Source organism: Nipponia nippon, unplaced genomic scaffold, assembly GCF_047370975.1.
Source record: "Nipponia nippon isolate SJK-2023a ecotype South Korea unplaced genomic scaffold, ASM4737097v1 scaffold_30, whole genome shotgun sequence".
Classification (NCBI taxonomy): domain Eukaryota; kingdom Metazoa; phylum Chordata; class Aves; order Pelecaniformes; family Threskiornithidae; genus Nipponia; species Nipponia nippon.
This window is the reverse complement of record NW_028262348.1, coordinates 3803491-3817184: the sequence shown is the minus strand read 5'-3', so window position 1 is coordinate 3817184 and position 13694 is coordinate 3803491. Positions and strand designations below refer to the sequence as shown.

Below are 13694 nucleotides of genomic sequence, written 5' to 3'. Positions count from 1 at the left end.
CGTGACTTCTGACAGCTATTTAAAGTGTTAATTTCTAAAATAAAGTAAGATTCCTGTGCCTCTGAAATATTTTATTCATTTCCACTAACGTATATCTCTTACAGGTAATTGTGTTTAAAACAACAACTACGGTTCTTTCTCTTTTCTCTGAGAGAGTTACAAATATCCTAAAATCTTAACTTGATAATACATCTAGAGTCTTCTCAAGAGCATTTGAGTTTTAGGCCATGGGAATAATCTTTAAGAGGGCTAAGTGCCTGAGATGATGATACCTTTTTATTATACTGATAAGAAACAACGCTGTTCAGGATGAGAATTACAATTTTAGTTGCGAGACATCAGCAGGTTATGAGCAGAACGCCTGAAGGTGTTCCTTCTTTACTGCAGTTACAATGAATCCTTTCATTTTTCACCGTCTCCTTGTACTTACAAATGTTTTGACAAAATCAGGCTTGACAACCAGCCAGTTGGTGATGGCATCTGACTCTGTGTTTTCATATGTTTCTTGTAGCAATGTGCCTAGTGTTGGGAGTTTGGCCGACCAAGACTATCTTCAGATGAACACTCCTCAGATGAACACACCCGTGACGCTAAATAGCGCCGCTCCGGCCAGCAACAGTGGGGCAGGAGTTCTGCCGTCACCAGCAACTCCCCGCTTCTCTGTCCCTACCCCACGCACCCCCAGGACCCCAAGGACTCCTAGAGGCGGGGGTACTGCGAGCGGTCAAGGATCTGTAAAATACGACAGCACAGATCAAGGTTCACCTGCTTCTACCCCTTCTACAACACGACCGCTTAATTCTGTGGAGCCGGCCACTGTGCAGCCGATCCCAGAAGCCCACAGCCTGTACGTCACCTTAATTCTTTCAGACTCTGTGTTGAACATCTTCAAAGACCGTAACTTTGATAGTTGTTGTATATGCGCCTGTAATATGAATATTAAAGGTGCAGATGTTGGATTATACATCCCAGATTCATCTAATGAGGATCAGTACCGTTGCACCTGTGGCTTCAGCGCTATTATGAACCGCAAATTAGGTTACAACTCTGGGCTCTTCATTGAGGATGAGCTGGATATTTTTGGCAAGACCTCAGACATTGGCCAGGCTGCAGAAAGGCGACTGATGATATGTCAAAGCAACTTGATCTCTCAGATGGGAGAGGGAGCTAGAAGGACCCAGGAACCTCCAATGAGCCTCCTCCTCCTCCTCCAGAATCAGCACACACAGCCTTTCACGTCTCTGAGCTGCTTGGATTATATGTCCTCCAATAATCGTCAGACGCTCCCATGTATGAACTGGAGTTACGACAGACTGCAGGCAGACAGTAACGACTCCTGGGTGGAATGCTTCAACGCCCTGGAGCAAGGCAGGCAGTATGTGGACAACCCCACTGGGGGAAAAGTGGACGAAGCCCTAGTGAGAAGCGCCACTGTACATTCTTGGCCTCACAGCAATGGTACGGGTCAGAGCAGATTGGTTTTTTTTCTTTGACTGTTTTTGTGACCTCTATAAATTTGTTTGAAACTTGCCAGTCGTGAGCCACGTAATCTTTATGTGGGAAATGATAAGCATAAAAATATTCTAGAAATAAAGTAGATTTCTGAAAGCTTTATAAATGACTTCTAAAGTCCCAATAATCCAGTTGTCCTTAGGCTTTGTGGTCTAAATTGTGTAAGAATCTGTGGAAGTTCACAAATCTGAAGCAGAGATGCAAAACAAATTCAAGTAGTGAGGGGAGGGCAGAATTAGGGCCCCTTTTTTTTGGAGAAGGGTATAAGCAGTCAGCAGAAAAGAACTGCTCTGTATGAAAGTGTCACCAAGGGAGAAAAAAAGTGATTTTATAATCAAATATTACCTGTTTATATGCTGAAGATGCTCTGACTTCTTATGAACTGAGCTGGACAACAGTAACATTGCAAGGTACGTGAAAAGGACCATGATGACAGCTTTATTTCAGTAATGTTTTTGTAAAGTACCACATAGAGTTGTACAAACGTAATGGGCACTGTGAAGAGCAGTGCGAAGGAACAATAAAGTAAAAAATGTTGCCACCTCAACCTAATTCTTCCTGTTCCTCACTGAAAATGATGGATGCTCCTTTGTCGTTTGCAGTGTTGGATATCAGCATGCTCTCCTCCCAGGACGTGGTGCGCATGCTGCTGTCGCTGCAGCCCTTCCTCCAGGACGCCATCCAGAAGAAGCGAACAGGAAGGACCTGGGAGAACATCCAGCACGTGCAGGGACCACTCACCTGGCAGCAGTTCCATAAGATGGCAGGCCGGGGAACCTACGGTACATCTATTGCGTTATATGCCGACAGTTAAAATGAAAGCATAGTTCTCTAGAAATGTGCTCTTTCTTCTGGAAATACGTTAGAACGAATGGGCTCTTTAGAGAGCTTTTTTATTCTTTTTTTTTTCCTTTTGGGCTCTTCCGATAGCTTTTTTTCCAAATGCCTTAAAAGTCATTTGAAGCACATGCTTGCCTACTGTAGTGGAGGCTTTACCCTTCCAGATCGATGAAGATTTACAGAGTGCAGAAATGCTGGGTGAGGATCAAACTCCCTGTCTGAATCTGTGCTTTGGCTGGTATATAAACAACAGGAAGAGAGGAAGCCGTTAGAATTGTACCAAACGGTAATGGGGAAGAGGGGCTTTCTGAGCCGTACAAATATGCAAAAAGGGGGTATGCTTTCTCCACAGAGAGGTTTGCTTGTTGTTAGGTTTCCCATAGTCTTAATAAGAAGTTTCAGTTTAAGTATCTCCTGGTTATAAGTGACACTTCTGGAAAACACAAATTACAAAACAGATTTTTGTATGTGCACATTTGCAAAATAATGACTGGCCTTTAAATACGTAGTTCTCGCCTGCAACTTATTTTGGTCTTAACTGATGCAGACTTGCTTAGTTTTTTCCCTACAGTTCCATCGCACTTTGCTTTATTTTCTCTCTGTTGGTATTTAATATATTGCTGCTTTCCTTTGCGGCTGGGACAACTTGTGGTAACGACAGTTCCTGTCTAAAGCTCTTGTGCTTCACGAGGAGTCCTTCTAATCTAATAATTTTTCCAGCATTTGTAACTTTAAGAATTAGGATTTGGCAATTGTTACCAGAGAATAAGACCGAAATTACCAGTAAGTAGCAGAGCCTTTGATACAGATTCAGTAATTTTTACTGAATGTTGACTTTTAATAAAGTTGGATTATATTCTGCAGAAACTACTGGGTATATTTTCATTTGAAATTTTCAACAATATTTCTTGTCATGAGCGCAGTGTCTGGGAGATACCACGTTAAACCGGAAGGTAATCCTCTCAGTTGTGACAGCAAGTGCTCCGGAGCACTTCCTATGGAGAGCAGCAGGAGGCAGTTTTTACAATTATGATAACTTTGCTTAGTATTATAAACCTGGGAATAAGTTTGCCTAACCATTTGACTTGGTAATTATGCACAACCAGGTGGAGGTAGATGAAGAGCTGTAAAATCAGATTTTATGTATTCATGTTCTTAGGAACTCGTGAGACGTGGTTATGGTTATGACAAAGTAAAACCACGAGATTAAACCTCAGGAAGGGCAGGACATGTATTTACAGTACACTGAAAGATGTTTTATTGCAACTTTCTAGGAAAGCTTAAATGGTGCTTGGATCAGCTCCCTCTACTTTGGCTGACTGAACTTTGATTTTATGACATTTCTTAAGTACGATATAAATCTTTCTTTATTAAATATTTTTTCCAAGGAAAAAGACTGTGGGAGAACATGGTTTATCAGGCATGACGCAGCCTCGGTATACGTTTCCGCACTACGGTCAAACTTCTAGGAAACTCAGGACGGCAAGGGATTAGTTACTTCCAGTATCCCTGTACCAGAACCCACCTCCTGGTACATCAAAGAACCCACTGCAGTTAAACCAGTTCTTTTAACATTTTTTCTTTCTCTTTTTCTCTTTGAAGGCTCTGAGGAATCTCCTGAGCCTCTTCCGATCCCGACTTTACTCGTGGGTTATGACAAGGACTTCCTGACAATCTCTCCGTTCTCCTTGCCGTTCTGGGAGAGGCTGTTGCTAGACCCATATGGGGGCCATCGGGATGTTGCCTATATCGTGGTGTGTCCAGAAAATGAGGCCTTGCTCGATGGAGCCAAAACTTTCTTCAGGGACTTGAGTGCTGTATACGAGGTCGGAAAGAGGAACCACACTGAATTATTTCTTCTTAAGTGTCACTTCTGCTCTACTGCATGTTCATTGGGAGAAAGCCATGGGTTTTAAAGTTACAATTATTTGAATAAGGATATCTTTCATTTTGAGGACTTTCTGCACTTTCAGAGTCCAAGAATACTGTCTAATTGAGTTATACTGGGATTCTCTGTGCATTTCGGGGTATTTGTTGCCATCTGCTCTTTGCAGCACACATTCTCTTAATTTACAGAGGATGTAACACTGGTATTAATACAGTCACAACCTAACACATGAAGGCCCAACCAAACCTAAAGAGCAAAGAGCAGATGAATTAAACTGTTGCTTTCTTGTAACTGCTCGGCTGGAGATAAAACCATTTCCTTTTTCTAGCATGCACATTGTGTACTACTGGATATGTAAGATTACTTTCTAACCTTACTTTTGCTCTAAGTGCAATTCAAGTCAGCAGATAAACGTAGCCTTTTGTTTTTATATTTATTAAGAAGCCACCAGATGTGTGCAGGTAATAAAGGGTTTACGCTGCAAACCAGTCTGCCTAACTTTTTCAGGTGCTTGGCATCTAGTTACAAGCATTTCTTCTTTCCTCACCAGATGTGTAGACTTGGCCAGCACAAACCAATCTGCAAAGTGTTACGTGATGGGATTATGCGGGTGGGAAAGACTGTGGCACAAAAGCTAACGGATGAGCTCGTGAGCGAATGGTTTAACCAGCCTTGGGGCACTGAGGAATGCGACAATCATTCCAGACTCAAACTTTACGCGCAAGTTTGCCGGCATCACCTAGGTAAGTCTACCGTGGCGCTAGCAAGGCTGTTTCATTTTCTGTAGGTGTTTTAGAGGTTATCTGCAGTAGGTGAAAACAGAGGGCTTTTTCTTAAGGTATGGATGGTGATCTGTTTAAAAATAAAAAAGGTATTATGAGGCTTTGCCCTGATGTCTTAATCCTTCCATGTTAAATTTGCCTACTTTAGAAAGCTTTGTTGTTGTTCATCAGTCTGCTGATCATGTCAGAGATTCAAAAGCCAATTCTTATCTTTTTAGACAAGTCAGGTTGGTATAAGATGTTTGTATGTCTCAAAGATGTTCCACACAAGACTGAATGTATAAATTGATCTGGTTTATTTGCTACTGATATGCATCATCACGCCAGTGCGACAGCATGATGTGCGTGGTGCCTTCAAGCATAACATTTATTTTTTGTAAGAGACGGGTTCGCTAAAACTCTGCAAAAGAAGAATGAGTTAACACAGGTGAAAAAGAGACAGTAACAGTATCCGTGGTGACTGGGGCCTCCAGCTACTGGGTGTGGATACTAGGAACCACATTACCCTGAAGGCACGGTCTCCTCTGGACCTCATATAGGCTTATCTACGTCCTGAAACAGTGACACATTTTAAAAGATTAGTCTTTTATTTGTTGGTTTGGGTTTTGGGTTTTGGTTGTTGTGGGGTTTTTTTGTTATGGCAACCTGCCATATTTGTTCTTTTGTACCATAATGTCGGGTGTGCTTGTTTCATGAAGGAGTGTAGAACCTGAGAGTATGGAAGGGTAGGAAGTTTCCTGGGGTGCTATTAGAAGACCGGTCCTGGCTGAGCCTGGATGAGTCCCTGGACCCATCTGACATCGCTCCCAGATGTCATCTGGGGAGAGACATGGTTGTTCCATTCCAGAATGGATCCAGAGGCAACATAACATGAGACAGTGCTGGTCAGCAAGACAGGCAGGGATCGTGGAACACCAGCCACGTAAACGTCCAGTGCTTGAGCTGAAATGCGCGAACTATTTTTTTGTTTAAAAATAGCCAGGAACTTTAAAGTGGTTTCTTGAAATGCGCTTACTCCCTTTGCTCTGAAAAACACGTGACAATTCTGAAGTCTGCTTACTTTGAGAACTGGTGATCTGGTTTTGGAAAAAAGTTTAAGCAAACGTATCAGTTAGCCGGGCGGTTCTACAGTCTGCCGAATGCTCGCCCCATCCTTTGGGGAAAGTTTGGCAGAACAGGCCAGGACTTACCTATCTCAAATGACCCTGTTGCCTCATTGAGTCTGCTTTTAGTTTTAATGTACCACACAACTGGGAGAGAGGAATTATTACAAAACTGCTTAACATAAATACCCCAGGCTTACATGCAGAAATATGTAGCGTGTGCACAGCCAGTTGAGGAACTGGGCTGTTCAGTTCACACCTGAGGCATCTGGCAGGGGCAGTGTTGGAAACTTCCCCTGCTGGTGATTTACCACCTCTGAGAGTAAATAAATATTTATTTACTTATTTTTTATTCATTTATTCCTTTAAAATAATCACTGTGATATCTCTTTTTCTGATACTGAGGAGCAGAAATAATCATATTCAAGTTTGCCATTATTGTAACTCAGGTAAAAAGGACTTTTAGATTTTCAGTCTGACAAAGATAACTGGTAGTAGATTGCAGAGCTGAACATTATATAAAGCCGTTACCGCAACACAATCTAGGCAGAGGTAATGACATGCCAGTACCAACTTTGATTCACAAAGCTCCGCAAAGTCAGTCTTGTTCTTAAAGACATTTGATTCATATCAGTTAGAACTGAAACCCTGAAGAATGGACTCCAAGGTAAATATTTATAATGGAGATTATATTCACTTAGCGTTTGATTACTCTTAGAATATTCTAAAAGTGCAGAAAATATTGTATGACTTCATGGTTAATGCAGTTCACTTGGATCTGACAGAGTGTCATTAATCTCCTTTCCTATCTATATGCTATTCCAGCACCTTACTTAGCCACTCTGCAGCTTGACAGCAGCCTGTTGCTACCACCCAAGTACCAAACCCCAGCGCCAGCCAGCCAGACACAAACAGTACCTGGGAACACTGGACCTGCACCCTCAAATTCAGCGTGTCTTTCCGCTGCTGGGGCACCACCAACGGGCAATTCTTTTAACTCCACACCCAGCGGTGGGACCAGTACCCTGCCAGCAGGAAGCAGCTCATCCTCCGGATCCTCTGTGCCACAGCTGTCAGCATCTTCGGCAACACCCGGCGTTAACCAGATGACCACTACCTCTACTCCAGGGTTTAGTGGGAACATTGGTTCAGGGCAAAACACCAGCACTGGGGGAAACACAGCAGACCGCCCGCAGGGAAGCACAGGTCCTGGAGGAGAGACAGAATCAGGTCAAAACTTACCACAACAGCAACAAGAAGGACAGGAAGGGTAAGTTACTTAAGAGCTCAAACGACTCAAAATACTTCTAATTAAATCCACTGTTCTCCTGTTTTCATACAACACATAACCTTTAAGCCTGATGTACACAGGACCCTCTGACACGTGCAGTACTACTGACCAGTTGTAAATAGAGCAGGGCCCGTTATTATTTGTTCGTAGTAGTTACTGATAAAGGAGAGTTGGAAAAAACAAACCTCCCCTTTTTCATTACAAGAAACAAAGCTTGATTCAGCTGTGTGAACATGGGTGTTGTAGTGCTGTTTGAGATGCCTTAGGGTACCCCATTGGCCTGCATCTGCACGACAAGAAAAAAGAAACAAAACAAACTCACAGGTTCTGCGCCATATCTGCCAGCTCAGTCTCAGGTGTGGTGGGTACTGCAGGATACCTCACGTGGGACTGAACGCCTCTTAATGTGGGCCACGCCATCATGCCTGTAAAGTTAACAGATACAAAACGCAATCCAGGGATTTTTTCCTAATTTTCTGGATTGCAAATGTTGTTTTGCAAGCAGGTATACTGTGAGGTCAGGAAACAGGATTATATTGCTGTTACTTTAAAATAAATTTTAGCAGCACAACTTTTTTAAAGACTTCATTATAAATAGTCATCCATCAAACATAAAAATTAGGAAAAGGTTTTTTAACATCTTATGTAAGTGACTTCCTGAGTGAACATGTTTTTCATTACTCTCATAATAATGCATATTACTAACAGGCATGATATATGTTATGGAGTTCCTGTATCTTAAGTGAAAAGCCCACATCCTGTTGTAGTTCGGGTTATCCTTAAGACATCTGTTCACTGGATCTCTGCAAAATACCATTTTATCAACTGCAGCATGGTTTCTGACCAAGTACGTCTGCGCTGCTTTTTATCACTTACAGATGTTGAGCCTCCCATTCATGGTTGAGGCATGGAGGAGCGTTTTACCAAGTAAAAAATGTTCAGTTGCTCCTTCCGTTACCAGTGGAACCTTTTCTGTAACTAACTAGAGGACTTCAGTCTCCATGAATATTACTGTGGCACTTGTCCTCAGTTCTCAGTTCCTTTTCTTCCCCTTCCTTCCCACCTCTCCCAAAAGAAAACCCTAAACAGCACCAAAAACCAGGCATGCACAAACATAAAAAGAAAACTCACGGAGCTAATAGTAGTCAACTTTTCCATATTCTTCAGATGTAATCTATTCTGATTGCATTAAATGAGATTATGTTAGACTTTATGGTAAGTATCTTTAATGCATAATTAATAGCAGGTATTTTGGATTAAGAACTGCTGCGAGTAAAAGCCACCTCTCCTCAGTCGCTGTTGTCATGTTTTTTAGTTTTGCTTCTGAGCATAAGAATCACTTAGCACTCCCCTTCTTCCTCCTCTGCTTCAGCCTTGCACACCTTTACAGAAACACAGTAACAGCTGTAACGGGCCTTTGAATTTAACAACGTGTATGTCTCTAGTGTTACAGAGAGGGAGAGAATAGGGATTCCCACTGAACCGGAGTCTGCGGACAGCAATGCCTATCCTCCAGCAGTCGTCATCTACATGGTGGATCCTTTTACCTACACTGCAGATGAAGAATCTGCCTCAACCAACTTTTGGCTGTTAAGTTTGATGAGATGCTACACAGAAATGTTGGATAACTTGCCTGAGAATATGAGGAATTCTTTCATTCTCCAGGTAATTCTGCCTTCCTTTGTATCTTCACACTGGAGAGTCATTCTATCCCAGCATACTTTTGATACGTACGCTGTACTAAAAGATACAAAATGGAAGATAACATATAAAATATAGGTGGCATTTACAAATTATTTTGTTGACACTACAAGGCTATATATTAAAAAAACCACTTGCTTTTGTTTTGATGAGGAAATTAATTTAAGGCAGCCACAGTATCCTTGCATCAAATCTGTTGCATGGTTCTAGCCATCATATACGCTAGATGCTTCCTGAAGAGGGCTTTCAATTCTTTAAGTCGCAGCTTGGGTTGCCATTGCCAGAAACGTCCAGTTGCTCCTTTGATGATTGCTTTGCATGTTGAGTTGTTTGCTTTTTATATTCTCTTGATTTATACTGTTTAATCCAAAAGAAGTATGTGAAACCAGACATTTAATGTATAATTTAACTCTTGTATTGTTATTATCTGCTTCTTAAAAATAATTTACCATGTAACTTGGCATATAATAATAGTTACTTACTATGGAATTACTTAAGAATTGAATTTGTGTAGTCAGAAGCAGAGCTTGGCCTCTTGCCCAGACTGCCTGCATTTTGCCATGCCTCCTCTTTCACAGTGGCTCAGTCTAAATAAATGGGGGGGAGAACGGGAGGCCAGAGATTACAGGCTACGCGTGTACGTGTGCAACACATGCAAGAAGCAGCACGTGAATGGTTTCTGTGTACCTTATTCACGTATGCTCGGCTTGGCTTAAAAGTATTTTCACTTACATGATCAAAACAGAATTAGAAGTTATAATAGCATCTCAAAGTGGGCACGGAAAACATTTGTCATTTTTGGTAATCTTGACCTCCTCTTTCCCTGAAATGACGGGGAAACTGTCACCAAAATATTTTAGGTGCGGGGATGAACTGAAAATCAGATTCACATCTTCATATCGTGGTAGACTGCGTGCAATTTAATTGATTCAGACCTGAAGACACTAAAAATAAAATAGCCACTGATATCGCAATGTCTGAAATACAAGAACATGTAAACTCTGTATTGAAATTGTATCTTAGTCTGTATAAGACAACTAATGGGCTTACCGTCTCTTTGTAAGTACTGCTTATTTTCTGGGCACTTACCAATTGTTTCTCAAAATATGTGGCATTTTGCTGGTTCAAGTCAAAAGAGTAGACAATTTTCTCTAAGTAAAGGGTAACAGGATATAGTCACCAGCACAATATTCTCACAGCTGTACCACAGTATACACAAATATTTCAAAACAAATCAAACCCAAATGTTTACAGATTTATTACAATTCATATATAGAATGGGAAAGCCCAGCTCCTGAAATTCTTGGATAAAGAAGTTGTCTGTTAAAAACACGCAGTCGCATTTACTAAGTAGAATATGCTACCAAAGTAACTATGGTTCAAGCAAGAACCACAGAGCAGTGAAAGTTTTGTGATACTTAAGTTTTATTACTACTGAAAATATTTGTTAAAAGAATCCGCTTGGGTCTCATAGTGTTCGATACAACATAAATGTTTTGTATTGACAGTTTGTGCTCCAAAGATCTCACTGTTCAAAAGAAAATATGTTTACACAGCCATGTGTAGGACATTGTATTTCTCAACAGTACATTAAAAAAATGAGTTTACAGGGTTTTAATTCTGATTTTAGAAAGGATTTGAACTGAAAATATTATCTTTGTTGTGCTTTGTTTACTTCTGAAGGAATGTTGTGCCATTTCTCCTTCCTGTTCTTGTTGTGCAGACGGGTCTTAGCCATCAAACTCAAAGCCCATAGGCAAATCTTACTGTAGCTCCATTTCGTGCTGGTTGAAGATGTAAATTTAAGTGTCTTGCTTCACATTACTTTCTGAAACAAATAAAACTGAACAGCAGCATAAGATTGCTGAGGTTCTGCTGTTTACTAAATTGAAAAGGAGGAACAACCACACAAATCACTATAATAGAATCTTAATTCTGCTTTCTATAATCTACTTTAAGAATGACACCGCAGTGCTGATTCCCACATGAACAGCAAACAAATACTAATTCTAACTACAAACTGTGGAACCAAACCTGCCTAAACGCAAAGTTGAGAATACTGAGATTATCTAGTAAAGGCTACATGCAAATGAACATGTTGATCAGAAAAACAGTTTTAAAAAAATTAAAGGTGTTTGAATATCGGTGTTTAGTTTTGGACTGAGGATTAAAAAATTAAATCTTAAAACTACCCCCAAGTTTTAGGGTACTGCTTTTAAAAGCCACTAGTAGTTACTACTTGTTGGATATACTTTGTGTCGCAGTTTAACCCCAGCCGGCAACTGAGCCCCACCCAGCTGCTCGCTCACTCCCCCCGCCCCAGTGGGATGGGGGAGAGAATCGGAAGGGTGAAAGTGAGAAAACTCGTGGGTTGAGATAAGAACAGTTTAATAATTGAAGTAAAATGAAACAGAATAGTAGTAATAATAATAATACAATAATAATATACAAAGCAAGTGATACACGATACAACTGCTCACCACCCACCGACCGCTGCCCAGCCCATCCCCGTGCAGTGATCGCTGCCCCCCGGCCAACTCCCCCCAGTTTCCATACTGGGCATGACGCCATACGGTGTGGGATAGCCCTTGGGCCAGTCGGGGTCAGCTGTCCTGGCTGTGCCCCCTCCCAGCTCCTTGTGCACCGGGCAGAGCCGGGGAAGCTAAAAAGTCCTTGACCAGTGTAAGCACTGCTTAGCAACAACTAAACCATCAGTGTGTTATCAACATTATTCTCATCCTAAATCCAAACCACAGCACTATCGCAGCTACTAGGAAGAAAAATCAACTCTATCCCAGCTGAAACCAGGACACTTTGATAAATGTTTGACATGTAATTAATTACGTGCCCTTCCCAAACTGCAGTATGAATGAGAAAGTGGACTTCAGAAAACTAAGACTTGACTGGGGAAAATAATCAGTTCTGTCGGCGTAGTTGATTGGGTTTCTCATTTAATGATGTTTATATCACAGAAAGCAAAATTCCTTTAGAGTTTCTAGTAAGCTGTGTTTGTCAGCTGTTATAGCCGTATTATAGTAGTACTCAGTTATTGTTGCCCTATAAGAAGACTCTTCCATTATATTGGACAGTAGGAGTCTTAGCTTTCTGAGAGATTTTGCAACCTCAAATATATCCTTAGAATGGAAACAGCAGGTTTGTGTCAGGGAATATCGTTGCTGAATGTCGCAGCCGTTCCTGCAAAAGGGCAGTAGCCCTGATGGGAAGAGATGCTGTAATGCAGATATGTGAATACCACATACAAAGTGTCATGGTTGTTAAACGACTAATGAATGTGTGAACCTGGTTTGATATTAACGAACAGCTCTTTGAAGACTTTCAATCGTGTTTTGTTGTTTATACGCATTACACAGATTGTGCCTTGCCAGTACATGCTGCAGACAATGAAGGATGAACAGGTTTTCTACATTCAGCACTTGAAGTCTTTGGCATTTTCAGTGTACTGCCAATGCAGGAGGCCACTGCCCACCCAGATTCACATCAAGTCTCTCACAGGCTTTGGGCCAGCTGCCAGCATTGAGATGACCCTCAAAAACCCTGAGGTTAGTATTGGTGTCAAGAAAATGAAAGCCCGCTAATGAACTGCACCCGCTTCTCAAGTAGCAAAAAAAGAGTAGAGAAAATACTTTTAGGAGTATTTTTTCAAGGTATAGAAGACAGTGACAATATAAAGGGAAAAGGTAAGCTAATACTAAACAGAAAATAGGAAGAAAAATGTCAGACTACTTGCTTTCAAAACATTTTAAGCTTCTGGTTTTGAGTCATAAAGTAAAAGGTTAAAGTTTAGTGTGAAAGAAGAGAAAATGTATGCTGTTACTTGGGATTCTGAGACGTTTTGTAGTTTTAGTCTATGGTACTCCTGCAAGAAAGTGTTTATGTCCAACCTTTATTTATATACATATATATATACATATATATGAAATAAGTTCCTGTGCCTAATTACAGATACTATATTCGTTCCCTGAGGTAATGGAGAAATCCCCCTATTTCAGGGGGCTTATCTTTCATCTGTTTTGTAAACTGTAAATATTCAAGCCCTGTTTCTGGAATTTCAGGGATTTCAAAAGAAGAATAATCCATCCTACTTTCCATGAATGTTTTTCATTCTTTGAAAGATAACAATGACTGTTTTATTTAGGTTTAATGGACCAACGAAACACTTAAACACTTACCTTGGGATCAAGACATGCTTGTTAGGGTTTAAAAACCTAGTTTCAAAATCACCATAAAACCAACCTATCAGCACATTTCATTACTTGGGTAAAACCATAAGCTCTCACTGAAGATTTCTAAAAGCAGTATCACCCCAGGCGTCTCCTCTTCACATTCTCTCCTCATGCTTCCCTCAGAAAGGTATCTCTTCGGCAGGATGGATTTTGTAGCAAGTTACAACAGTCGTACTTCAAGCTATTTAGGTGTAAGGGGAAGAGCAATAAACTTGCAAGACCCCTGCAAGCGTCTCCCTCCCTTTAATTAACGTTCCTGCACTGTTGCCAGGGTGGTATACTTCTAGAAAGTGGCCTAAGCAGAAACACGATACCCCTTAACGTCTCTAAGAA

The 13694-nt window shown here is 41.0% G+C and overlaps 1 protein-coding gene across 2 annotated transcripts in view; it reads left to right on the top strand.

Annotated features, from left to right (window-relative positions):
- The window catches only part of MED13L (mediator complex subunit 13L), a 204298-nt gene that overhangs the window by 173269 nt on the left and 17335 nt on the right, over positions 1 to 13694 (top strand). For both annotated transcript variants that reach the window (XM_087768384.1, XM_087768385.1), the window contains exons 17-23: positions 512 to 1458; positions 2115 to 2294; positions 3955 to 4178; positions 4791 to 4983; positions 6951 to 7395; positions 8862 to 9081; positions 12489 to 12677. In XM_087768384.1, coding sequence (XP_087624510.1) covers positions 512 to 1458; positions 2115 to 2294; positions 3955 to 4178; positions 4791 to 4983; positions 6951 to 7395; positions 8862 to 9081; positions 12489 to 12677 — 2398 coding nt within the window. The remainder of the gene's footprint in view (positions 1 to 511; positions 1459 to 2114; positions 2295 to 3954; positions 4179 to 4790; positions 4984 to 6950; positions 7396 to 8861; positions 9082 to 12488; positions 12678 to 13694) is intronic.